The 27404-nt window shown below is 37.7% G+C and overlaps 1 protein-coding gene across 9 annotated transcripts in view; it reads right to left on the reverse strand.

The window, feature by feature from the left end:
- The window catches only part of CEP83 (centrosomal protein 83), a 161373-nt gene that overhangs the window by 76492 nt on the left and 57477 nt on the right, over positions 1-27404 (reverse strand). For all 9 annotated transcript variants that reach the window (XM_073021000.1, XM_008004259.3, XM_037996706.2 and 6 more), the window contains 2 exons: positions 8549-8800; positions 5666-5797 (listed from right to left, as the gene is read on the reverse strand). In XM_073021000.1, the coding sequence (XP_072877101.1) occupies positions 5666-5797; positions 8549-8800 (384 nt within the window). The remainder of the gene's footprint in view (positions 1-5665; positions 5798-8548; positions 8801-27404) is intronic.

The following is a 27404-nucleotide window of genomic DNA, read 5'->3' on the forward strand; positions in this document are numbered from 1 at the left end:
GCCTGCAATAGTACTTCAAATAAGGAGACACCAAGAAAACACTGTTCTTTCCTAACAGAACTGAGGCATTTCCTTACGAATATCTATGTATGGTCCTCTGGCTTAATCTTGCCTTAAAGACTTAATTACAAGTATCTAAAATCAAATACTTGATGATTGGAAAATCTGCAGGGAAAAAATTCTGAAACTTTTTAAATTTGTTAATATTTCTAAAAGACAGGGTCTCACTATGTCATCCAGGCTGGAGTGCAGTGGCACAGTCATAGCTCACTTTCACTTCAAACTCCTGGGCTCAAGTGATCCTCTCTCCTCAGCATTCCAAGTAGCTGTCAAGACTACAGGTGCACACCACCACACTCAGATAATTTTTCAATTTTTTTGTAGCGATGGGCTCTTGCTATGTTGACCAGGCTGGTCTCAAACTCCTGGCCTCAAGTAATCCTCCTGCCTTGGCCTCCTAAAGTGCTAGGATTATAGGTGTAATCCACTGCACTTGGCCTGAAACCTTCCTTTTAAAAAGTGTCCAGAGCTGGACACAGTAACTTGCACCTAAAATCCCAGCTACTCAAAAGGCTGTGGCAGAAGGAAGTGTCCCAGGCCTGGTGTTGGAGACCACTCTGGGCAACATAGTGAGATCCTTTCTCTTAAAATAATAATAATAATAATAATTTTAAATTAGCCCCTTAGTCCCAGCCATTGGGGAGACTAAGAGGATCACTTGAGTCTAGGGGTTTGAGGCTGCAGTGAACTATGATTGTGCCAATGTACTCCAGCCTGGGCAACAGAGTGAGACCCTGTCTCTAAAAAAATTAAAATTAAATTTAAGAATAAAAAATGTGTTAGGGACAAAGAAGGTACTCTAGGTAGAAGGAACAGCATATAAAATGTTATTATGTGTATAACATGACATGGTCTGCCCTTAAAACAAGCTATGTATTACATGGAGAGCACCAGCAGATGTGAAATCTGTGGAGGAATGGCACGGAATAAACTTTACCATACGAAAGGGTTGTTTTTCGGTTAGCTGTTGAAGGTGGCACAATTAATTAATGCAAATCTGTTGGCTTAAGAAACTGAAGGTAAATAAATCAATTAAGAGGCAAAGAATGAATAAAGGGGGGGAATGAAGAATCAATTGAATCTGGTGACAAAATAGTCTATGTGTATAGATTGTGTCTGTGTGCGCATGTGCACAAGTATGAGGTAGGGGATAGAGGCAGGAACAAGAATAAATCATATAAATTCATTTTCCATAGCCCTTCTCTTTGGTAAGGAGCTTCTAAAATTAGATATAGTCATATAATAAGGATTTAATCAATACAAACATAAAGATTAGATGACCCGTTTTCTGATATATTACCCAAATATAGAAAACCATGGAATCAGAGTAGGAAACTACAAATATATACAAGTCAAATACAGAAAATGTGAGATGGCAGAAACAGGAAAGTAAAAGACAATTTACTTAAGAGTCCAATAAAAAACCCATAAAAACTGGAGTTGAGAGTCAGACACAAATCAAAAAGAGGTCCTAGAGCCAAAGAGGGCAAGGAAGAGAAATAGAAGTGTCTTACTGGAAGAGACTCCATCAACAAAAGGTCCTGAAAATGTTTCAAGGGATAGTTTCATGCAAAATCTTCATTTAAAGGAAATAAACAGAAAAGTGAGTACTGCCTTCGTACTGGTAACTACAATAAGACATCCCTCCAAATTAACTCGTAGATTTTTAAATGACCGTTCATAAAATGGCAACCTTGTGCTGACATCAGTTTTGCATTTTTATTTATTTATTTTTTGAGACAGAGTCTCGCTCTGTCGCCCAGGCTGGAGTGCAGTGGCTTGATCTCAGCTTACGGCAACCTCTGTCTCCGGGGTTCAAGCGATTCTCCTGCCTCAGCCTCCCGAGTAGCTGGGATTACAGGCATGCACCACCACACCTGGCTAAATTTTGTATTTTTAGTAGAGATGGGGTTTCACCATCTTGGCCAGGCTGGTCTTGAACTCCTGACCTCATGATCCACCCGCCTTGGCCTTCCAAAGTGCTGGGATTACAGGCACAAGCCACCACGCCCAGCCTGCATTTTTAATTTCCTTTTGGAAGTTCTTTTCTACAAAAGTAAGTTTTATAAAATGATGTTTACATGAAAGCAGCTGAGAATTTAATACTTAAACTTTCCGTAGATTGGGTTTTACTACATTATAATTTCATGGACAGATAGAATTTAAGTTACAAATACTTTAAAATTTTGAAGAAATACAATTACAAAGAAAATCCAATCACTATGACAAACGTAATTATAACCTGCTATTACACACTAACTGTAAAAGGGTAAGAACGACACAGCATTTCATTAACAAACATACTATAGCTGCATAAGGTGGAAAATTAGAGCCATCTTATTTCATAGGAAGTTGATTCATCTCATGGTAACTTCAAGATCTACAAAAACTTCTTTTTCATTTCACCCTAAGATTTACTGAAATGAGAAGACATTTTTAACCAAACTATAATTATTGAAACTGAAAGAACACCGAATAGGAAGTCAAGCAACAAGTGAGGTCTGTCTTCAGGCCTACTTTTGCTGTTAAACCAGTGGTATATGCTCAAGCAATGTACCTGTCCTCTCTGCATTCAAATTTACTCATCTATGGATCTTAAGCTTTTCTTTATTGCCTTATTCGTATCATCCTAACATCACCGATGCACTTATATGAACATTGTTAATTTCCTAAAAATATACTAAAAGGAATTTTACTTAAAATAACGTATGAAAATTTATTACCCAGTAATGACAATAATAGCACCTTTCTATGAGTAATCTGAACCAAATTCCAAATGTTACAATAAGGTTTCTTTCTGCCCCTAGATCCCTGGTTCTTAATCTTCTTTGTGATCAAGTCCCAAATCCTAGGAAAATTAGGGATTTTTAAAAAATAAAATGCTCATGTTAAAATGTTGCATAAAATTTCAAGTAATTCATGGTCTCCTGAAGCTCCACTGGATCAAGTCACCCTGTTCTTCACAGAATGTCTGCCATATAGATTCTGGCCTTTATGTTGTGAATTTGCTTTATGTTTTTCACACAATGGAAGTATTCAGATATTACTAACAAAACTTTAATAAATGTCAAAACTGGCAATACTGGGCATTTTACAGGGGGTCAGGATCTGTTAAAGTACACATACTCACAGAAAGACACACAAGAGCACAGTATAAACAAGCAAAAAACGGAAATATAATTGACAATATGTATTACCTAAGAAGCCCTGGATACAGATTCCAAAGAGACGGTACTCAAATTCTGATCGTTTTCAAAGTTCGGAGACGTAATTACCTCATTAATTTAGGTAAATAAAGACAACTCTGTTGAGTGGCTTCCTTAAAACTATCTTTTATTGGCATTCTGAAAATGAAAAACGTTATGAGGGAACTAGAAGAATTTACCTCGCTGAATGTGAAATCTCCTTAAGGTCATCGTTTTCAGGCCATCTTTAGTAACACCTTTTAATCTAAGACACTGATACTCACACTGACTAACTTTGTTCTAAAATCTGACAAACATTTATGAATTTGAATAACTTAGACAACACACCCCAGGTGTTCCTTTGCACCGCAAACAACCATTTGCTAGAATTGCAAAATGTTTATGAAAATTTCAAGTTGCAAAGAAAACTGTGGCAGTCATGTTTGAAATATTATTTTAAAATTTACCCTTCCAAAGGAATCTTTACATGCAAGACTTCAAATGAAACTTAGTTTGTTTAAAGTTAAAGGATGGTATTTAATACTCCATTTACATGCAAAATAATGCAAGTGTGCCTTTAAAAAGACAGGCAACTCTTAGCAACGTGTATTAATAAGCACAAAGAAATAAATACTATACTAGATTGCTGTTTTTTCTCCAGCAGAGTAGGAGAAATCACCTATGCTCTAACTCTAAAAGGAAAGAGCAACAGGGAAGAGCATATATACGGAAAAAAAGAAGGAAAATCAGGGTAAGAACAAAGGTGAGCCAGAGAGCTCAGGTAAAATGTACTGCATGAAAAGTATTATACTTGGTGACCCCCCAAGAGAGAAGCCACTGCACAAGCCAGCATATCCCATGTCCTGTTGCGACATGTGTGGTTCCAATTATTCCAGCAGTGTAGTCTGGCTACTCAGGTCAAGAACGATGTGCTGCAATACTAGGTATTCAATATTATTTTACAAAACTAAAAATAATTTATACTGGAATTGGAAGAAAAGCATGGAAACTCCCTATTATCCTGAATTTACTTGTGTTTTATATCTATTTTTTTATATACTCTATAGTTAAAAGCGTTCAATGTGTATCTGTTGAATATATAATCTACTTATAGTTAATCAGGAGGCAATCAAATTATTTCCTAGTAGTTCTTAACACAGTCTTAGTAGGCTGGAAGAGTTCTTACAGATATAAGGAAATTGGATCCTAATGATATTAGGTAAACTTGCCTAAGGTTATACACAGTTATTGAGACAGTGAGATACAGACTAGTCAATGGACTAAAAATTCTGTATTATTTATGTTACAATATTTTCTTATTTAAGGATATTACAGTGTATAATCACTGCTCTTATCATTTTCATCATCAGCTACATTTAATTTTTGCCACAACTCTATAAAGTAGGTATTAGTCCCATTTCATAGGCTTAAGTTTCACTTAAGTTTCAGAGAGATGGTGAACTGCCCAAGGTCACACAGCTTTTTTTAGTAACGGAAAAACCAGAATTTGAATCCAGTCTGTTAAGGAGAATATAAATGTAGAACATGCTGCTACTACTAATTTATTCATTGAAGAAATATTTACTGAGTACCTACTATGTGCCGGCACTGTTCTAGAAGCTGGAAAAGTAGTAGTGATGAAAACAATGTCCCTGCTCTCTTGGAGCTTATATTGGGTTGAAAGTAAGGTGGTGGGAAAGAAAAGGAGAGACCAAAACATAAAAACCAAATAACTATATCAGATAGTATTTAGAGCTATGAAGCAGGTAAGGAAGATAGAAAGACAGAGGAAGAAGGAAGATGCTATTTTACAATGTGAAGACAAGGAAAGCCTCTCTGGTTAGGCAACATCTAGGGGGTGAGGAAGCAAGTTATGTGGATATGTGAGGGAAGACTGAGTCAAGGTCAGACAAGTGCAGAAACTCTGAGCAAGACGTGAGTTTGCTCAAAGAGTGACAAGGGCAAAGGGAGCAAAGTGAACAGGAGGAAAAATACATGGTCATGGCTGTGAAAAGACTCCAGATCACACAGAGCTCTGAATGGGTAGAAAGCAGAAAGACCAGTAAGCAACCTGGCACAGAAATTGAGCCTAAAAAAATCATGGCTTGGACTAGAAAGGTCACAGTGGATGTGGTAAGAACTGATCAGATTCTGCATGTATTTGGAAGGCAGAGTGATAGGATTAAAAATACTTCAATACAGAGAATGCAAAATTCGTCATTGTACAGTATCAAGTATTCTACAGAATGAGGTAGAGGCATAAGATAACACACTCTACTGATCAATGTATTTATTTCTTGGAAGGTAGAATGATACAATAAAACATTTCAGTATAAAGAAATGAATTATTAAAAATAAAATTTATCATTATATAGTAACAAACATTCTAAAGAATGAAACAAAAACATAAAACAACTTACTTTACTGGACAATGTATTTACTTCTCGTTCAGCTTTATGCAATTTATTAATTAAAAAGGTATTTTGTTCACTGCTTGATTGTAGCTCTTTTTCCAAGCGTTCTGCCCGTAAATTAGCTGATTGTTTTTCAGCCTTTCATTCAAACAAAATATTTTAAAATTCATTTATTTTTCAAGTATTTCAAATCAAACAAGCACTATTTAAAATACATTTACAATTATACAAAAATTATTCAAAACCTCAACATTAACATATACCAATGTAACAAACATTTTCTCAAACTAATTGGTAGAATTCGAAAGATAGTGTTTCAGGAAATATGCAACAAAGGTATCTAGACAAACAACATATGAATGACCACCAACAAAATAATGTTTATATACTTCTCTCATGAGAGAAACTACCTAAGGCATTCATTTGATGTCTATTTATTTTTAACACTGACTTATTTCAAACATTTTTGGAAGTTTCCAGTCTACAACAGATAGGAAAAAGCGTATTAGAAAGTAGAAGACAGGGCTCATTGATAGTAACAAGTACAAATTGAAAATCTAAAATCAATGATTTTCAAAAAAGAAATAGGGAAATATATTATTTCAAAATCCTCAGCTAATCTGTAGACTTCTTAAGTGTGAGCAAAGAGGCTCCTGATCTCATGACACAATTAAGATTGTTAATGAAGTCTGTAGGTTGTCAAAAAAAGTTTCTGGTTGGTAATATTGATAGTACTCTTTCACGAGGGGAGGGGAACTAAAACCTTTTTTAAAAAACATGTCTACTCAACATTATATATATATACACACATATATACACATATATATACACACACACACACATATACACACACACACACATATTTTTTTCAGACAAGGTCTTGCTCTGTCTCCCAGGCTGGAGTGCAATGGCACGATCTTGGCTCATTGCAACCTCAGACTCCCAAGCACAAACAATTCTCCTGCCTCAGCCTCCCGAGTAGCTGGGACTTCAGGTGCACACCATGGCGCCTGGCTAATTTTTGTATTTTTTGTAGAGACAGGATTTTACCCGTGTTGTTCAGGCTCATTTCAAACTCCTGAGCTCAGGTGACCCATTTACCTCAGCCTCCCAAAGTGCTGGGATTACAGGCATAAGCCACCATACCCGACCTCAACATAATCAAAATGAAAACGTTTCGACATTTAAAGGATACCCTTCAGTTTCATAATAGCTCATTTCGTACATATAGATGCTCTTCAACTTATGATGAGGTTACATCCTGATAAACCCATCACAAATTGAAAATATCTAAGTCCATAACTTAGACTGCCTACCTTAAGCATCCTCAAAACACGTGAATTAGCCTACAGTTGGAAAAAATCATCTGGCAACACAGTACTCAGTAAAGAGGTTATTTACCCTCATGATCATGTGACTGACTGGGAACTGTGGCTCAGTGCAGCTACACAGCATTGAGAGTATCATACCACATATCAGTAACCCAGGAAAAGATCAAAATTCAAAGTACATAAATACATATATGGCTTTCACACCATTGTATAGTCAAAAAATCATAAGTTAAACCACCTTAAGTTGGGGAACATCTATCTTAAATATGTAAGGACTATATTCGACAAATAATTAGGGAAAAAACCTATTTTCTTCATATATGAAATAATACTCTCTGGGCACAATGATAGCCAAGAAAGTTAAAGAAGAAAGAAATGCTTGCTGTCATATGCTTATTTTCATTTCATCTGACAAATGATAAAAATATAGGCTCTTATGAAAATGTCACAAATCTTTTGTCATCATTCAACTTGCCCTGAAAATAATCACTCTAAAGGACCTCAATGGAAAGTTTCCCATCAGAACTGTATGCTATATTCAACTGCAATCGTCTCACTTATTCTGTCACTGTGTAAAATACATAAGGATGGAAGGATGGCAACATAAACAGTCTCACAATGAACTGCTTCATGTTTAAGGTACAATGATACTGACAACTTTTAATTCAGAAAACCAGTAAATACTGACCTAGCGTCATGCAACAAAATAAAAAAGTGACTTCTACTCTTCAAAACATACCAATGTATTCCTTTATCACTGGCTGGGGGAAAAAAAATCACCATCTTGGATTCGGATATGGATTTTAACTACAAATTAAATGCCCGCTAATGCCCCCCCCCCACCCAAATCATTTTATAACTATTCCAAAGGAAAAAGAAACACTTTGAATTGTAAAAAATAAAAACAATTAAACAGGTATGTTTGCTACAAGTTAGGCACTAAGAACTAAGAAGAATAAGTATGTCTGAATAAAATGGAAACCAAGAATTTTCATAAGGCAATACCCCTAGGAGTACCAGTCAGGTCTGCCAACACTTATCTTTCTCTAATTAATCCAGGGAAATAATTCTGCAAAGGCATGTATACCTTTACAGTTGGATTTTACTAGTCTGGGAAGAAGCTATCATAAGATATATCAGTATAGTATTTCTGTTCAAGCAGGATTTGTGACTTTAAGATCTCAAATCCCAGTGTAAGGAATGTACTATCTTGAAAGAAATTATTCTTTCTGGTTTGAGATGACTTTACTTTCAGAAACTCAAATACATACATTTTTATTTTGCATATTCTATTATGTGGCATTTTAAGAGTTAAGACATTTCAGATAGGTGACTTAACTCCCACAGAATAAATATCCCTTTATAAATGTGGTAGCATACGTATTGCTTATGAATCAATAGCTTTCTTCTTTACTAAAAGAATAAATACTCTTGGGATTACACAAATGCGTCAGCATTAGCTTGGAGAGCATACATTTATGCTCTAAAAATCAAAGGTTTGTCAATTGCACTTTAAAAAAGTATGCCATACTCTACTGGGAAGTAATTAGAATCTTACCTCCAGGGATCTGACTGTAGCCTGCATCTCAGCCAACTGCCGCACCTGTATTCTTTGGGCATTTTCCACCTGAGCGTCAGAATTCTCCTTTTCAGCCCTTAATTCCGCTACTTCAGCCTCTAACCCTTTTAATTTTTGACACAAATAGACTTTTTCTCGAGCAAGTTGTTCCACTCGTTTGCTGTCTCTTGTGAGATCAACATTAAGCAGCTGGTTACGTAGTTCTTCTTTATCTTCCTCCAGTCTTGCAATCTAAGAATAATTTTAAAGAAAGCATACAAAGTTAATTAAATTTTCAGTCATGAACATGCTTTACAAATCAGTAAAATTAAAAATTGCACAAAATCAAAGCTCGGGTGCTGAAACAAAGTACAAAGGAAAAATTTTTAAGTATCACCTTCTTTCTGTTCTTAGTGAGACTCAAATTTGAGTTCAAGGACTGTGTCCTGTTTTCCCTCTATTTCCACGTGGTGTCTAGCACAGGGCTTAATCAGTTGCTGACTAAAATTTAAAATTATAATACTATAAAAATAATTATTAAAAATACATCAAGTATTTTAAAATTCATCATAACATTATAGGGGTTCATGACCAAAACTCTGACTACTCCTAAGCTTTTCCTCACATGACTGTAATTCTTGAGCTATGTCTATACTAATAAAATTATCTATGTCAGGGCAACTTAATTCACACAAAAACTGCCTGTCTGTGTACATAAAAGCAAATGTGATTGATGAGAGTTTTTAAATGATAGCTGAGAGTTTATTAAAGTCCTAATTGTAATGATGGCCTAGTTCTTAGCCCTTAGATTCAAGAAAGAATTGAAAAATCATTACTCCAGGGCAAGTGTTAAAGTCACTGGGGAACTTGCAGAGCAGAGACACCAGTGGTCTTGTCATTCATGCCAATTATCACTGCTGGACTTCGTGGGCCTCCAAATCAGTGGGTTTCAAACTGTTTCCTAACCTCCAAGGCATTTCAGAAGCTCCTCACCTCTGGAGACCAGTGGCAAGCAACTACGGTCTATAACTCATTCTTTCCCTTTCCTGATCTCCCCAACTATCTATCCCCTACCACCACCCCCACCAAATCTCTGGCATTAACCATAAGCTTCTATTTTTAGTCTCTTTTTGGGGTTTCTTCATATGATTCAACTTAAGTAAAAGATTCAGCTGGGTTTTTTTGTTTTTTAAAAAGTTGAAAACTGCTGCTCAAAACAAGACAGAGGTTGTTTACAGCCAGGATGAACATCAAAGGCTCACTGTAAGCTCCCCTTGCAAAAAAAAAAAAAAAAAAAAAACCTAAAGAAATGCTCCACAACCTAGGCAAAAGTGGTCCAAGGAACAACTGTTTGATCACAGCACTATCAATGAATCTAAAAAGTTTAAGACCTCCACCCCAGAGCAGGATCTGTTCTCCACACCTGTAAAATGGGAAACTGAATTAGATGCACTCTAACAACCTTTTTAGTTTTAACACATAGTGATTCCAATTTTTTTCTGGACATGCTGAATTTAAATGCCAATGAGAAATATAGGTAGAGCTATCCAGCAGACAAATATTGTTTTCCAGAGAATAAAATTCATCCTTGAAGGCAGCTGTGGTATTTAGAGTTAAGCCCTCAAAGCCCAACTAATTAGTGTTTCTCTCCTATTTTTCCTCCCACGCTTTACAAATAACTATTACTTCCTGGTTAGGTCCCAAGATTACCTTTTTATCCACTGTATTCTGTCCTCAGTTTAAATGAAGAACTTGGGCTAGCTGATCGTTAAGATCCTGTTTACCTTTTACATGAAGTAACTTAATATGGTTTTAATGTGCTATATTACAGGTGTGATGGCTCATCTAAGGTCAGGAGTCAATGTGTAACTCAGTTTCAGACAATGGTGCCCTTTACTGAGTACTTAATATGGATCAAATACTGAGCTAAGTGCTCCACATGTAAAATCAATATTAATAATTTCTCTTGTAGTTCCCATTTTACACATAGGGTCACACAGTTCACAATGTTCTTGACCTATATACTTCTTATATTATTGCTTCCTTTCCACGTTTTCAGAGGCATCTGTGTGATGGCCGAAGTCATAGTTGAAGCTATGAGACTGGATGACAGCTAGCTGATGGCTGAGAATTAGATTCCATGTTTATAACTCCTAAACCAGACGTATCAAATCATTCTTATCAAAACTGCCATCTAATTTTACTATTCATGTATTTATTCATGCAACAAATATTTACTGAGTACTTACTAAGTACCCAACACTGTTTTAGGTAGTAAGGACACAACCCAGCAGATAAGCAAACACACACAAAATCTCTGCTGATGCAGAGCTTATTACAATCATTGCCATAACACTACTCATGTCCCAGACATTCGGCACAGATCTTGGATAAAGCCTCAGCTCTTCCCTTTTCTGCCATTTTCAATCAGACTCACATGTCATCTTCCTTGATGTCCTCAATTTCTTGTGCTCTCAATCTTTCCTCTAAATTTCCAAAGCGCTTTGTTTAAATTTCTCTTTTATGAACTTTATCTAAATCCGCCTGTATTGCAGTTACCTCTACATTTACTGTATTCTATTCTAAATATAAACCTGCTTGACAGATAAGACAATGTGCTAACTGATATTACTTTTTTAAAAGTTATTGAAGTAAAGGAAACTAAACAGAAACAATAGGACTAGGAATAGTGACTGATTTCCTTTTCAAAAAATGATAGCACTTCAATTCCCCAAGGCACACAAGAGGGAAAGGTAGTGTTATCTAATTACTCCATCCTTCCTTGTTTTTATTACCTTTACGATACAAGATAGGGATATGGGTAAGAGAAAAGGCTCTGGAATCAAAGTGCCTAGGTTTCTTTTTCTTTTTTTTTTTTTTTCAATATTTTAAAGATATTGCTTTACTGTCTTCTGGCTTGTACTACTCGTAAAAATAAGTCCGTTGTCATTCTTTGTTCCTCTGTATAAGATGTCTTTTCTTTCTCCAGTTACTTCTTTTAAAATTAAACTTTTTCAGATAATGGTAGGTTCACCAAGAATTATTATAAGGATTAATATAGAGGGATCCTGTATATCCTTTAACCAAGATTCCCCTATTGGTAACATTCCTCTTCCATTTTTGGGGAAGACATTATGTAGAATTGGTACTAATTCTTCTTTAAACACCTGGTAAAATTCTCTAGTTAACTATTCATTTTGGGAGTTTTAAAATTACAAGTTCAATTTCCCTAACAGTAATAGCGCTATACAAACTGCAGATTTCACATTAAATGAGTTGTGGTAGTTTGTGCCTTTTAAGAAATTGATCTGTTTCACCTGCATTGTCAAATTTATTACAGTAGAGTTGTTCAAAGGATTCTCATTTCCCTTCTAATGTCTGCAAGGTCATGAGTGATACTCTCATTCCTGAGATAGGTAAAATTTGTATCTTCCATCTTTTTTGTTAGTCTTGCTAAAAATTGGTCACTTTTATTATCTTTTCAAAGAACTAGCTCTTTGTTTCACTGATTTTCTCTATTATTTCTGTTTTCAATTTCTGCTATGTTTATTATTTCCCTTCTTCTGCTTGCTTTATTTATTTATTTTTTGATGCTCTTTTTACAGGTTCTTGAGATGGGAGCTTACATTACTGACTTGTTTTCTCATTTCTAACACATGTATTTAGTGCTACAGATTTTTCTTGGCACTGCTTTAGCTGTGCCCTAAAATTTTTGATATGCTGCATTTTCATCCAATGTATTTTTTGAAATGTAATCTCACTGAAATGTTTTTCTTTGAAATTTCTTCCTTGACCCATAAATTTTTTTTAAGTATGTCATTTCATTTCCAAGTGTTTGAAGATTTCCCTGTTATTTTCTGTTATTAATTTCTAGTTTGATTCTACTGTGGTCAGAAAACTCACTTGTTATGATTTCAAGTTGTATAAGTTTGTTGGGGTTTATTTTATAGCCCAGGATATGGTCTATCTTGCATATGTTCAGTAAGCATTTATATACATTCAGTGAATACATCAAAAGAATATGTCCGGGTGTTCTCCTTGGGTGGCATGTTTTATAAATGAAATATTTAGGTTCTAATGGTTGATGGTGTTATTGCATTATTATTTATCCTTGCTGATTTTTAATTGTTCTATCACTTGTTAAGAGAGGGGTATGAAGTCACCAACTATAATTATAGATTTGTCTATTTCTCCTTTTAGTTCTATCAATTTTTGCTTCAAACATTTTGCACCTCTGGTGCACATACATTTACATTTAGTATTCCTGTGTCTTCTTGCTGGGTTGACCTCTTTTGTCATTATATAATCTCTTTCTATACAAATCTGGTATTTTTCTTTTCTTTTTTTTCTTTTTTTTTTTGAGACGGAGTCTCGCTCTGTCCCCCAGGCTGGAGTGCAGTGGCGCGATCTCGGCTCACTGCAAGCTCCGCCTCCCGGGTTCACGCCATTCTTCTGCCTCAGTCTCCTGAGTAGCTGGGACTACAGGCGCCTGCCACCGTGCCCAGCTAATTTTTTGTATTTTCAGTAGAGACGGGGTTTCACCGTGGTCTCCATCTCCTGACCTTGTGATCCGCCTGCCTCGGCCTCCCAAAGTGCTGGGATTACAGGCGTGAGCCACCGCGCACGGCCTAAATCTGGTATTTTTCTTTGTTATGTTCCTTTGCCCTGAAGTCTGCTCTATCTGATATTAATACTGCCACTCCTGCTTTTAATTAATGATTCCATGATGTATCTTTTTATATCCTTTTATTTACAAACTGCCTATACGGTTATACTTGGAGTTTCCTACAGACATCATACAGTTACCCCTTGACTTATGATGCAATTACATACCAATAAACTCATGAAAAGTGAAAAACATATGTGAAAAATGCAGTTTATGCTGGCAACACAGCATATGGACCCTGACTTATGATGGTTCAAGTTACAACTTTTCAACTTTACAATGGTATAAAGTGACATGCATTCAATAGAAACCATAACCACACTATGTCATAAGGAGCACCCTGACTTACAACGGAGTTATATCGCAATAAACTCATCGTTAAGTTGAAAAATCATCCAAGTTCAATTATTGTAATCTGGGGACTGTCAGTACAGTTAGGTCATTTTTAAAAATATACACTGTAAATCTCTGTATTTTAATTCATGTATTTAGACCATTTACATTTATTATCATTGATATACTAAGTCACTTTTGTTCTGTTTCTTCTCTGTTTTTAGTTTCTCTGTTTTTCCTGCCTGTTACATGAACATATTTCAGGATTCCATTTTATCTATAATGTTTTGAATGTATCTCCTCATATAGCTTTCTTAGTAGTTGTTCTATTTATTATATTTATGTAACTTACTATGGTCTACTGAATTCGTTTTGTCAGTTTTAGTGATGTGTAGAAACTTCACCTCCTTTTATATCCCTTTGCCCTTGCTCATTTATAATTATCTAAAATATTTTCTCTATACATTTAGAACCACATCAGAGTTAAAATTTTTACTTCAACCACCAAACTTTAGAAAATTCATGAGGCAAAAGGAAGTCTATTACATATACCCACAGTTTTGTTTACCATGTACATTTATCCTTCCCAATATTTTGAGATTCCTTCTTTTTACTGTTTTCTTCTTGTTTAGACCAACTTCTCTTTTGGATAGGTCTACTGGCAAAAAGTTCTCTTCGTTTTCCTTCATTTGAGAATGTCTTGATTTCCCCTACATTCCCGAAGGATATTTTTGCTGGATATAGAATTATGAGTTGACAGTCCTTATCTTTCAGCACTTAATAATGTGCCACTTCCTTCGGGCCTCTATGATTTCTGATGAGAAATGAGCTAATTTTCTAATTGTTTTCCCCAATAGGTAAGATATAATTCCTTGGGCTGCTTTCAAGATTTTCCTACAGTTTTTATAAACCTGACCATGGTATCTCTTGGTGTGAATGTGTTCAGCTTCTTGAAGCTACATGTTTGTGCCTTTATCAAACCTGGCAAGTTTTCAGTCATTATTTCTTCCATTACCTTTTCAACCTTCCCTCTTTCTCCTTTCAAGGACAGAAATCTTAGATATTTTGTTATAGTCCCACAGGACACTGAGAATCTCTGTTTATTTGCTTTTTAAATCTGTTTTCTCTAGTCTGTTCAGATTGGGTAATTTTTAACGTTCTACCTTTAAGTTCAGTAATTTTTTCCTCTATCCCTTCCATTCTGCAGTTGAGCCTGGCAACTCAGGCTTTCTTAGTCACTCTATTTTTCAGTTCTAAAATTTCCAATTTTCTTCTCTTTATTCTCTGTTTCTTTGCTAAGTCTATTTTTTAAAATTTGTTTCAACCACATTTGTAATTGCTCATTGAATCATTCTTACCATGGCTGCTTTAAAATGTTTGTCAAATAATTCTAACACCTCTGCATCTTGGTGTTGGCATCTATTAGTATGTTTTACATTCAGTTTCAGACCTTCCTAGTTCTTGTCAACTTTGTTGAGCATCAGATCGTTGCAGATACACAGCTTTATTTCTGGTTACTGTATTCTGTTCCATTTGGCTATATGTCTGTTTGTACCAGTACCTTTATATATACTTTATACTAACAAGTGATTTTCAGCTGAAACTTGGACATTTGGGGAATTAAGTTATGAGACTCCAGATCTTATACAAAGTTTGTATTAGCTGGCTTTCTGTGATATTGCTGTGGTAGGGGATGGGTGGTGTTGCCACCTCATTACTGCCAGGAGGAGGCAGTAGTCCCGATTCTCCACTCTACTTCTGTTGATACCCAAGGAGGGAGGGCTCCTCATGATATCCATGCTGAACAGGGGTGGGAGTTCTGGTTCCCCATTAGGCCTCAACTGACACCTCCCTGGATGGGAAGCATAGGAGTAATTTATTATTGCTCCTCATGTTACCTACATTGATACCACAGGGCCAGATGTGGCCTCCATTGACAACACACAGCTGGGTAGTGGTTAAAGTCCTGACCCTGTACTAGGCCTCCTCTGACATGACCCAGGCAGGATGAGGGCTGGATGCCTCATTACTGCCAGTTGGGAGTGGATGTCCAAGCTCCTCACTGTCTCTAGTGACACCATGGCAGAGGATGGGAGCCCTTGTTATTACCCAGGTGAAGATGTCTTTGTCTGGTTTTGGTATTAGGATAATGCTGGCCTTGTAGAATGAGCTAGGAGGCATTTCCTCTGATTCTGTCTTCTGGAAGAGATTATAGAGAATTAACATAAATTCTTCCTTAAATGTCTGATAGAGTTCACCAGTGAACCCACCTGGGCTGCCCAGTCATTTCTGATTGGATGTCAGACATTGTGAATTTAATTTTTTCAGAGCTGGATTCTTTGTTTTCTTTTACATATTTCTGAATCTTCGTTCTGGAATGCAGCTAAGATACAGTCATGAGCCACATAATGAAGTTTCAGTCAACAACAGTCCATGTATATGACAGGGCTCCCATGAGTATAATATTGTATTTTTATTGTTTAAACCTTTTCTATGTTTAGATATGTTTAGGTACACAAATATTAACCATTATGTTACAATGCCTACAGTATTCAGCACAGTGACATGCTGTACAGGTTTGTAGCCTAGGAGTAATAGGCTGTACCATATAGGCTAGGTATGTAGTATACTGTGCCATCTAGGTGGATATATGTATAGTCTATGATGTTTGCACATGACAAAATCGCCCCATGACACATTTCTCAGAACATATCCCTGTCATTAAGCAACACGTTACTGTACTTAGAAACAGTCAGATCTTTTCAAACCTTACTTTTATTCTTTTTTTTTTTTTTTTTGAGACAGAGTCTTGCTCTGTCGCCTGGGCTGGAGTGCAGTGGCACTATCTCTGCTCACTGCAAGCTCCGCCTCCTGGGTTCCTGCCATTCTCCTGCCTCAGAATCCTGAGTAGCTGGGACTACAGGCGCCCGCCACCTCGCCTGGCTAATTTTTTTGTATTTTTTTTAGTAGAGACGGGGTTTCGCCGCGTTAGCCAGGATGGTCTCGATCTCCTGACCTCGTGATCCACCCATCTTGGCCTCCCAAAGTGCTGGGATTACAGGCTTGAGCCACCGCGCCCGGCCTACTTTTATTCTTGTTAACCAAAACTAGAATAGCCTTTAGTCTATGGCTAATTTGGCCCTGCTACTGAGGCAAAATCCTTCTGAGATTTCTACTCAAAGTACCATGCGTTAGAGTATTTTTCACTCTGTCTAATGGAAAAATAAATGTTTGCCCAGTCCCATGTGAACTCTAGGGACTGTCCCACCTAAATAATTTTCTTTCTCTGGCCTTGTATAGTTTCCTCCACACATGCACTAAGAAATACTGCAAAGTTACCCTCTACAGAACTCTGGAGCTCTCCAATACTCTGCTTTTAAAATTCTACTTTCCTTGGCCTCTCAAATTCTGAACTCCAACTCCTCAGCTCAAAGATCATGGAGCTCAATTTAGGTTTTTTATCTCTGTACAGTGGCCTGGAAACTCTCTCCAGAACCTAAGATGGGGCAATCATAGAGCTCTTATCATTTGTTTTCCTTCCCTCAGATCTGCCCTGTGTTGCCCATTTTCCAATGTCTGAAAACCGTGGTTTCCTGTATTTTGTCCCAGTTTTCAGTAAAGGCCTTAAAGTAAATTCCATCCCTATTCCATCCCAGTCAGAAGCAGAAATAATTGTCTTCCACGATTTTAATCCTGACCATACACTAGCTGTGTGACCTTGGGCCAGTCTCTCAGTGTTTTCATCTTCTCATTTATAAAATGATGATTATCTAACTACTAGTGTTGTTGAGATGATTTTTTAAAAGTATATATAAAGGTACTGGTACAAACAGACATATAGCCAAATGGAACAGAATACAGTAACCAGAAATAAAGCTGTGTATCTGCAACGATCTGATGCTCAACAAAGTTGACAAAAACAAGCAATGGGGAAAGGACTCCCTATTTAAAAACTGGTGTTGGGAAAACTGGCTAGCCATATGCAAAGGAATGAAACTGGATCTCTACTTTTAACTACACCCAAAAGATAACTCAAGATAAATTAGGAAATACCATTCTGGACATTAGCCTTGGCAAATAATATACGACTAAATTTATGACCCTCTAAAGCAAGGGTCCCCAAACGCCAGGCCATGGACCACTACCAGTCCATGGCCTGTCAGGAATAGGGCCACAGAGCAGGAGGTGAGCAGCAGGGGAGCGACCATTATCGCCTGAGCTCTAACTCCTGTCAGATCAGCGGCTGCATTAGATTCTCATAGTTGTGTGAACCCTATTGTGAATTGCACATCCAAGGGATCTAGGTTGCATGCTCTTTATGAGAATTTAATGCCCTAATGCCTGATGATCTAAGGTGGAAAAATTTTATCCTGAAACCATTCCTCCCCCAGCCTTGGTTCATGGAATAATTGTCTTCCACGAAACCAGTCCTCAGTGTCAAATGGCACCAGGTACTTTGGGGACCACTGCTCTAAAGCAATTACAACAAAGATAAAAATTGATAACTGGGACCTAATTAAACTAATGAGCTTTTGTTTGGCGAAAGAAACTATCAATGGAGTAAACAGACAACCCACAGAATGAGAGAAAATACCTGCAAACTATGCATCTGACAAAGTTATAATATCTAGAAACTATAAGGAATTTACATAATGCAATAAGGAAAAAACAACCCCATAAAAAAGTGGGCAAAGTACATAAACAGACACTTCTCAAAAGAAGACATATAAGCAGCCAACAAACATGAAAAAAAATGCTTAACATCACTAATCATCAGAGAAATGCAAAGTAAAAAACACAATGAGATACCATCTCACACCAGTCAAAATGGCTACTACTAAAAGGAAAAAAAAAAAAACAACAGGTGCTAGCAAGGCTGCAGAAAAAAGGGAACACTTATACACTATTGATGGGAATGTAAATCAGTTCAGCCACTGTGGAAAGAAGTCTGGATACTCTCAAACAACTAAAAATAGAACTACCATTCCAGCAATCCCATTACTGGGTATATACTGAAAGGAGAATAAATCATTCTATAAAAAAGACACATACACTCGTATGTTCATCGTACTACTATTCACAATAGCAAAAACATGGAATCAACCTAGGTTCCCAACAGTGGTGAACTAGATAAAGAAAATGTGGTACATATACACCACGGAATACTATGCAGGCATAAAAATGAATGAAATCGTGACCTTTGCAGCAACATAGATACAGCTGGAGACTATCATCCAAAGCAAATTAACAAAGGAACAGAAAACCAAATACCAATACCACATGTTCTCACTTATTAAGTGTGAGCTTAACACTGACTACATATGGACATAAAGATGGGAACAACAGAAGTGGGGACTACTAGAGAGGGGAGAGGATGAGGGGGAAAGAGCTCAAAAACTTCCTATTAGGTACTACGCTCAGTATCTAGGTGACGGAATCTTTATCACCCCAAAGTTCTGCCTCAGCATCACACAATATACCCATGTAACAAATCTACACATGTACCTGCTGAATCTAAAATAAACCTTGAAATTATTTTTTTAAAAAAGAAAAGTTAAGTAGAATAAAGTATAAGTAGTAAAAAAAGAAAAAAGAAAATAATTCGGAAACTTTTTTTTACACCGACTTTAATTTGTGCTTCTGATGAAAATACATTTCACTTATTACATTTTGAATACAATTGCATTTTGGTTTTTAATTCTACATGTTATTATTAATGGAAAACAAACATGTAAGAAGCTTCTTTATAACAGTATAGTGATTTTGCTAAATTGAAAAAAAAAATCTGGCTGGGTGTAGTGGTTCATGCCTATAATCCCAGTACTTTGGGAGTCTGAGGTGGGTGGATCACTTGAGGTCAGGAGTTCAAGACCAGCCTAGCCAACATGACAAAACCCCATCTCTACTACAAATACAAAAATTAGCTGGGTGTGGTGATGTACACCTATACTCCCAGCTATTCAGGAGGCTGAGGCAGAAGAATGGCCTAAACCCAGGAGGCAGAGGTTGCAGTGAGCCAAGATCGCACCACTGCACTCCAGCCTGGGCAACAGAGTAAGACAGGACAGGACAGGACAGGACAGGACGAAGAAAGGAAAGGAAGGGAAAGGGAAAGGGAAAGGGAAAGGGAAGGAAAGGAAAAAGGAAAGGAAGAAGAAAAGAAAGAAAAGAAAGAAAGAAAAGGAAAGAAAGAAAGAAAGAAAGAAAGAAAGAAAGAAAGAAAGAAAGAAAATTCCATGAAATAAATATGTAATAATCTTTAAACTATATATAAAGTGTTTCACTCAATAAATTAAAGGTAAATGTGTCTCCTGCCCCTATTTCTTTCTTTCACTTCTTCAACTTCTGTAAAGTCTGATTTACAAATCTGAAATCAACTTAAAATATCTGTATATTTATTATGTTAGTTGGTACCATGATAATAACTGTCAGGTATGAATGATACTAATACTATTAATTGAGTATCTACTGTGTCAGGCATTATGGTAAATATTTTGCACATGAAGTTTCAAGTTCCCAGATCTTAGTTGCTGAATTATTACATTAACTTTTTGTATTACTTAAGAAAACAATAGGGGGGGGTGTTCCAAGATGGCCGAATAGGAACAGCTCTGGTCTGCAGCTCCCAGCGTGATGGACACAGAAGACGGGTGATTTCTGCATTTCCAACTAAGGTACCTGGTTCATCTCATTGGGACTGGTTGGACAGTGAGTGCAGCCCACAGAGGGCGAGCTAAAGCAGGGAGGGGTGCCTCACCCAGGAAGTGCAAGGGGTCAGGGGGTTTCCTTTTCCTAGCCAAGGGAAGCCGTGACAGATCACCTGGAAAAACAGGACACGTCTGCCCAAATATTGCGTTTTCCCAAGGTCTTAGCAACTGGGAGACAAGGAGATTCTCTCCCATGCCTGGCTTGATGGGTCCCATGCCCACGGAGCCTTGCTCACTGCTAGCGCAGCAGTCTGAGATTGAACTGCGAGGCAGCACCCTGACTTGGGGAGGGGCGTCCCCCATTGCTGAGGCTTGAGCAGGTAAACAAAACGGCCAGGAAGCTCAAACTGGGCGGAGCCCACCACAGCTCAACAAGGCCTACTAGCTCTAGACGCCACCTCTGTGGGCAGGGAATAGCTGAACAAAAGGCAGCAGATAACTTCTGCAAACTTAAAAGTCCCTGTCTGACAGCTCTGAAGAGAGCAGTGGTTCTCCCAGCATGGCGTTTGAGCTCTAAGAACGGACAGATTGCCTCCTCAAATGGGTCCCTGACCCCCGAGTAGTCTAACTGGGAGACACCTCTCAGTAGTGGCCAAAAGACACTTCATATAGGTGGCTGTTCCTCTGGGATGAAGCCATCCAGAGGAAGGATCAGGCAGCGATATTTGCTGTTCTGCAGCCTCCACTGGTGATACCCAGGCAAACAGGGTCTGGAGTGGAACTCCAGCAAACTCCAACAGACCTGCAGCTGAGGGACCTGACTGCTAGGAGGAAAACTAACAAACAGAAAGGAATAGTAGTAACATCATCAAAAAGGTCATCTACACCAAAACCCCATCTGTAGGTCACCAACATCAAACACCAAAGGTAGATAAAACCACAAACATGGGGAGAAACCAGAGCAGAAAAGCTGAAAACTCTAAAAATCAGAGCGCCTCTTCTCCTCCAAAGGATCACAGCTCCTTGCCAGCAACAGAACAAAGCTGGACAGGGAATGACTTTGACGAGTTGACAGAAGTAGGCTTCAGAAGGTTGGTAATAACAAACTTCTCTGAGTTACAGGAGGATGTTCGAACCCATTGCAAGGAAAATAAAAACTTGAAAAAAGATTAGATGAATGGCTAACTGGAATAAACAGTGAAGAGAAGACCTTAAATGACCTGATGGAGTGCAAACCATGGTACGAGAAATTCGTGACGCATGCACAAGCTTCAATAGCCGATTTTATCAAGTGGAAGAAAGGGTATCAGTGATTGAAGATCAAATTAATGAAATGAAGCGAGAAGACAAGGTTAGAGAAAAAAGAGTAAAAAGAAACAAACAAAGCCTCCAAGAAATATGGGACTATGTGAAAAGACCAAATCTATGTCTGATTGGTGTACCTGAAAGTGATGGGGAGAATGGAACCAAGCAGGAAAACACTCTTCAGGATATTATCCAGGAGAACTTCCTCAACTTAGCAAGGCAAGTCAACATTCAAATTCAGGAAATACAGAGGACACCACAAAGACACTCCTTGAGAAGAGCAACCCCAAGACACATAATTGTCAGATTTACCAAGGTTGAAATGAAGGAAAAAGTGTTAATGACAGCCAGAGAGAAAGGTCAAGTTACCTACAAAGGGAAGCCCATCAGACTAACAGCAGATCTCTCGGCAGAAACACTACAAGCCAGAAGAGAGTGGGGGCCAATATTCAATATTCTTACAGAAATTAATTTTCAATCCAGAATTTCATATCTAGCCAAACTAAGCTTCATAAGTGAAGCAGAAATAAAATCCTTTACAGACAAGCAAATGCTGAGAGATTTCTGTCACCACCAGGCCTGCCTTACAAGAGCTCCTGAAGGAAGCACTAAACATGGGAAGAAACAACCGGAACCAGCCACTGCAAAAACATGCCAAATTGTAAAGATCATCGATGCTATGAAGAAACTGCATCAATTAACTGGCAAAACAACCAGCGAACATCATAATCACGGGATCAAATTCACACATAACAATATTAACCTTAAATGTAAATGGGCTAAAAGAACCAATTAAAAGACACAGACTGGCAAATTGGATAAAGAGTAAAGACCCATCAGTGTGCTGTATTCAGGAGACCCATCTCACGTGCAAAAACGCACATAGGCTCAAAATAAAGGGATGGAGGAACATCTACCGAGCAAATGGAAAGCAAAAAAAAAAAGCAGGGGTTGCAATCCTAGTCCCTGATAAAACAGACTTTAAAACAACAAAGATCAAAAGAGACAAAGAAGAGCTAAGTATCCTCAATATATATGCACCCAATACAGGAGCACCCAGATTCATAAAGCAAGTCCTTAGACACCTACAAAGAGACTTAAACTCCCACATAATAATAATGGGAGACTTTAACACCCCACTGTCAACATTAGACAGATCAACGAGACAGAAAGTTAACAAGGATATCCAGGAACTAAACTCAGTTCTGCAACAAGCAGACCTAGTAGACATCTATAGAACTCTCCACCCCAAAGCAACAGAATATACATTCTTTTCAGCACCACATTGCAGTTACTCTAATATTGACTACATAATTGAAAGTAAAGCATTCCTCAGCAAATGCAAAAACAAACAAACAAAAAAACAGAAATCACAACAAATTGTCTCTCAGACCACAGTGCAAGCAAACTAGAACTCAGGATTAAGAAATTCACTCAAAACTGCCCAACTACATGGAAACGGAACAACCTGCTCCTGAATGACTACTGGGTAAATAACAAAATGAAGGTAGAAATAAAGATGTGCTTTGAAATCAATGAGAACAAAGACACGACGTACGAGAATCTCTGGGACAAAGCAGTGTGTAGAGGGAAATTTATAGCACTAAATGCTCACAAGAGAAAGAAGGAAAGATCTGCAATTGACACCCTAACATCACAATTAAAAGAACTAGAGAAGTAAGAGCAAACACATTCAAAAGCTAGCAGAAAGCAAGAAATAACTAATATCAGAGCAGAACTGAAAGAGATAGAGACACAAAAAACGCTTCAAAAAAATCAATGAATCCAGGAACCAGTTTTTTGAAAAGATCAACAAAATTGATAAACTGCTAGCAAGACTAATAAAGAAGAAACGAGAGAAGAATCAAATAGATACAATAAAAAATGATAAAGGGGATATCACCCCCATCCCACAGAAACGCAAACTACCATCAGAGAATACTATAAACAGCTCTACGCAAATAAACTAGAAAATCTAGAAGAAATGGATAAATTCCTGGATACATACACCCTCCCAAGACTAAAAGGAAGAAGTTGAATCTCTGAATAGACCAATAACAAGCTCTGAAATTGAGGTAATAATTAATAGCCTACCAATGAAAAAAAGTCCAGGACCAGATGGATTCACAGCTGAATTCTACCAGAGGTACAAAGAGGAACTGGTACCATTCCTTCTGAAACTATTCCATTCAATAGAAAAAGAGGGAATCCTCCCTAACTCATTTTATGAGGCTAGCATCATCCTGATACCAAAGCCTGGCAGAGACACAACAAAAAAGAGAATTTTAGACCAATATCCCTGATGAACATCGATGCAAAAATCCTCAATAAAATACTGGCAAACTGAATCCAGCAGCACATCAAAAAACTTATCCACCATGATCAAGTCGGCTTCATCCCCGGGATGTAAGGCTGGTTCAACATATGCAAATCGATAAACGTAATCCATCATATAAACAGAACCAAAGACAAACACCACACGATTATCTCGATAGATGCAGAAAAGGCCTCTGACAAAATTCAACAGCTCTTCATGCCAAAAATTCTCAATAAACTAGGTATTGATGGGACATATCTCAAAATAGTAAGAGCTATTTATGACAAACCCACAGCCAATATCATACTGAATGGGCAAAAACTGGAAGCATTCCCTTTGGAAACTGGCACAAGACAAGGATGCCCTCTCTCACCACTCCTACTCAACATAGTGTTGAAAGTTCTGACCAGGACAATCAGGCAACATAAAGAAATAAAGGGTATTCAATTAGGAAATGAGGAAGTCAAATTGTCCCTGTTTGCAGATGACAGGATTGTATATTTAGAAAACTCCATCATCTCAGCTCCAAATCTCCTTAAGCTGATGAGCAACTTCAGCAAAGTCTCAGGATACAAAATCAATGTGCAGAAATCACAAGCATTCCTACACACCATTAACAGAGAGCCAAATCATGAGTAAACTCCCATTCACAATTGCTACAAAGAGAATAAAATACCTTGGAATCCAACTTACAAGGGATGTGAAGGACCTCTTCAAGGACAACTACAAACCACTGCTCAATGAAATAAAAGAGGACACAAACAAATGGAAAAGCATTCCATGCTCATGGATAGGAAGAATCAGTATCGTGAAAATGGCCATACTGGCCAAAGTAATGTAGATTCAATGCCATCCCATCAAGCTACCAATGACTTTTTTCACAGAATTGGAAAAAACTGCTTTTAAGTTCATATGGAACCAAAAAAGAGCTCACATTGCCAAGACAATCCTAAGCAAAAAGAACAAAGCTGGAGGCATCACGCCACCTGACTTCAAACTATACTACAAGGCTACAACAACCAAAACAGCTTTTGGTACTGGTACCAAAACAGAGATATAGACCAGTGGAACAGAACAGAGCCCTCAGAAATAACACCACATATCTACAACAAAAACAAGAAATGGGGAAAGGACTCCCTATTTAATAAATGGTGCTGGGAAAATGGGCTAGCCATAGGGAGAAAGCTGAAACTGGATCACTTCCTTACCTATGTATCAAACCTGCATGTCATGTACATGTACCCCAGAACTTAAAGTATAATTAAAAAAAAAAAACAGACATATGAAAAAGTAACAAATTAAAAAAAAAGAAAACAATAATCACTACTATAGTGAGTTTTTTCTTTTTCCTTTTATGTACTATAATTTATTTTTCCTAAATTAATGATGGCATATTTTATGCAAAAACGTTTTATCATTCCTTACACAAATAAAATATCACTTAAATTACTTACATACTTAAAGTTCATATTTTGGCCGGGCACGGTGGCTCACACCTGTAATCCCAACACTTTGGGAGGCCAGGGCAGGCAGATCATGAGGTCAGGAGATCGAGACCATCCTGGCTAACATGGTGAAACCCCGTCTCTACTAAAAATACAAAAAAATTAGCCGGGCGTGGTGGGCGCCTGTAGTCCCAGCTACTTGGGAGGCTGAGGCAGGAGAATGGTGTGAACCCAGAAGGCAGAGCTTGCAGTGAGCCGAGATTGTGCCGCTGCACTCCAGACTGGAGGATACAGCGAGACTCCATCTCAAGAAAAGAAAAAAAAAAGAACGCCAGCATTTCCAGGAAATCAGGGGAGGTCTCCTTTTTGCCATAGAAACTTTGGCTCCGCACCTGACCCATAACGCCAAGGAACAGCACAGCCAATTTGCAAAGCATGATGGAAGAAACTCAGTGGCCTGTCATTATGTACTGTCGCCTTGATGGTTTTTCACAGGATGTAGTGCTCCTCGTCCCTCTCTCCTGCGATCTTAATATTTTGTCTCCACTGAATTACCATTGATTATTTCACTCAGTCTACCATTATAATCACCTGTGCCTACAACTCTGTATTGTCATTACTATTTCCAGAAAATATAAGAGTCCTAATATAATAAAAACAAAATAGTCCCACTTTTGAATAATGACTATATATGCAACTTCAGCATTTCACCTGTATGAAGTCCCAGACTTAATACATTCTTACAGTCACATGAAAAAGCATGACTTTTTTTTTTTTTTTTTTTTTTTAAAGACAGAGTCTCATTCTGTCACCCAGGCTGGAGTGCAATGGCACAATCTTGGCTCACTGCAACCTCCTCCTCGTGGGTTCAAGCGATTCTCCTGCCTCAGCCTCCTGAGTAGCTAGGACTATAGGCGTGTGCCACGATGCCAGGCTAATATTTGGATTTTTAGTAGAGCCAGGGTTTCACCATGTTAGCCGGGATGGTCTTGATCTCCTGACCCCGTAATGCGCCCGCCTCAGCCTCTCAAAGTGCCTGGATCACAGATGTGAGCCACAGCACCCGGTCGACATTATTTTTTCTTTTTTTTTTTTTTTTTTTTGAGATGGGGGTCTCTGCCACCCAGGTTGTAGTACGCGGCACAATCATAGCTCACTGCAGCCTGGAACTCCTGAAATCAAACATTCCTCTCACCTCAGCCTCCTGAGTGGCTAGGTCTACAGCTGCACACTACTACGCCCAGCTGATTAAAATATATATATATATATATCTTTTGTAGACACAGGGTCTTGCTATGTTGCCTAGGCTGGTCTTGAACTCCTGGCCTCAAGTGATCCTACCACCTCGGGCTCCCAAAATGCTGGGATTACAAATGTGAGACACCACACCTGGCCGACACTGTATTTATTTGTAAGATGAGATATGTTCTTTCATGTATTATTTCATATATTCTTTTTAGTTTATAATATCATCAGGGACATGTGTATTCCTAAATCTTCCTAAAGTATTCCCCTGAGAACCAACACACTAAAGAACACCATTACTTTCATCTGTATAAGTAAAAATGCGCAAGTATTGTATAAGTCCTAATTAACACAAGAAAATCCAAATATTTTTATTCCATGAATTCCTTTTACACTAAATTGTAAAAATGGAAGATGACAAGAGTCAGCTCTACTTTGAAGTTTTCAAACTAAATTTGTTGTTTCTATAAAGTATATTTGAAACTGTATTTGCTGTTTCATGATCCACAATCATCTCACCAGGTTTTTACTGTTTTTGTATATAGAAAATCAAGTATGAAGGTAATTGAACAAAAGTAAATCCACAGTTATCCACTCAGTAATACTGCTCCTACATAATCAATTGGGAAGTAAAATGAAAGAAACGTCAGTCTTACTTTCCCACCTTCTTAGCTAGCAGTTTATCTTCAGATCCTTAAGACTATTATAAAACATCACATATGAAAATTAATGATGGCCAGGTGTGGTGGCTCATGCCTGTAATCCCTGAACTTTGAGAGGTTGAGGTGGGAGGATCACTTGAGGTCAGGAGTTCGAGACCAGCCTGGCCAACATGGTGAAACCCCATCTCTACTAAAAATACAAAAATTAGCCAGGCCTGGTGGCACCTGCCTGTAAT

This window comes from Chlorocebus sabaeus, chromosome 11, assembly GCF_047675955.1.
Source record: "Chlorocebus sabaeus isolate Y175 chromosome 11, mChlSab1.0.hap1, whole genome shotgun sequence".
Classification (NCBI taxonomy): Eukaryota; Metazoa; Chordata; class Mammalia; order Primates; family Cercopithecidae; genus Chlorocebus; species Chlorocebus sabaeus.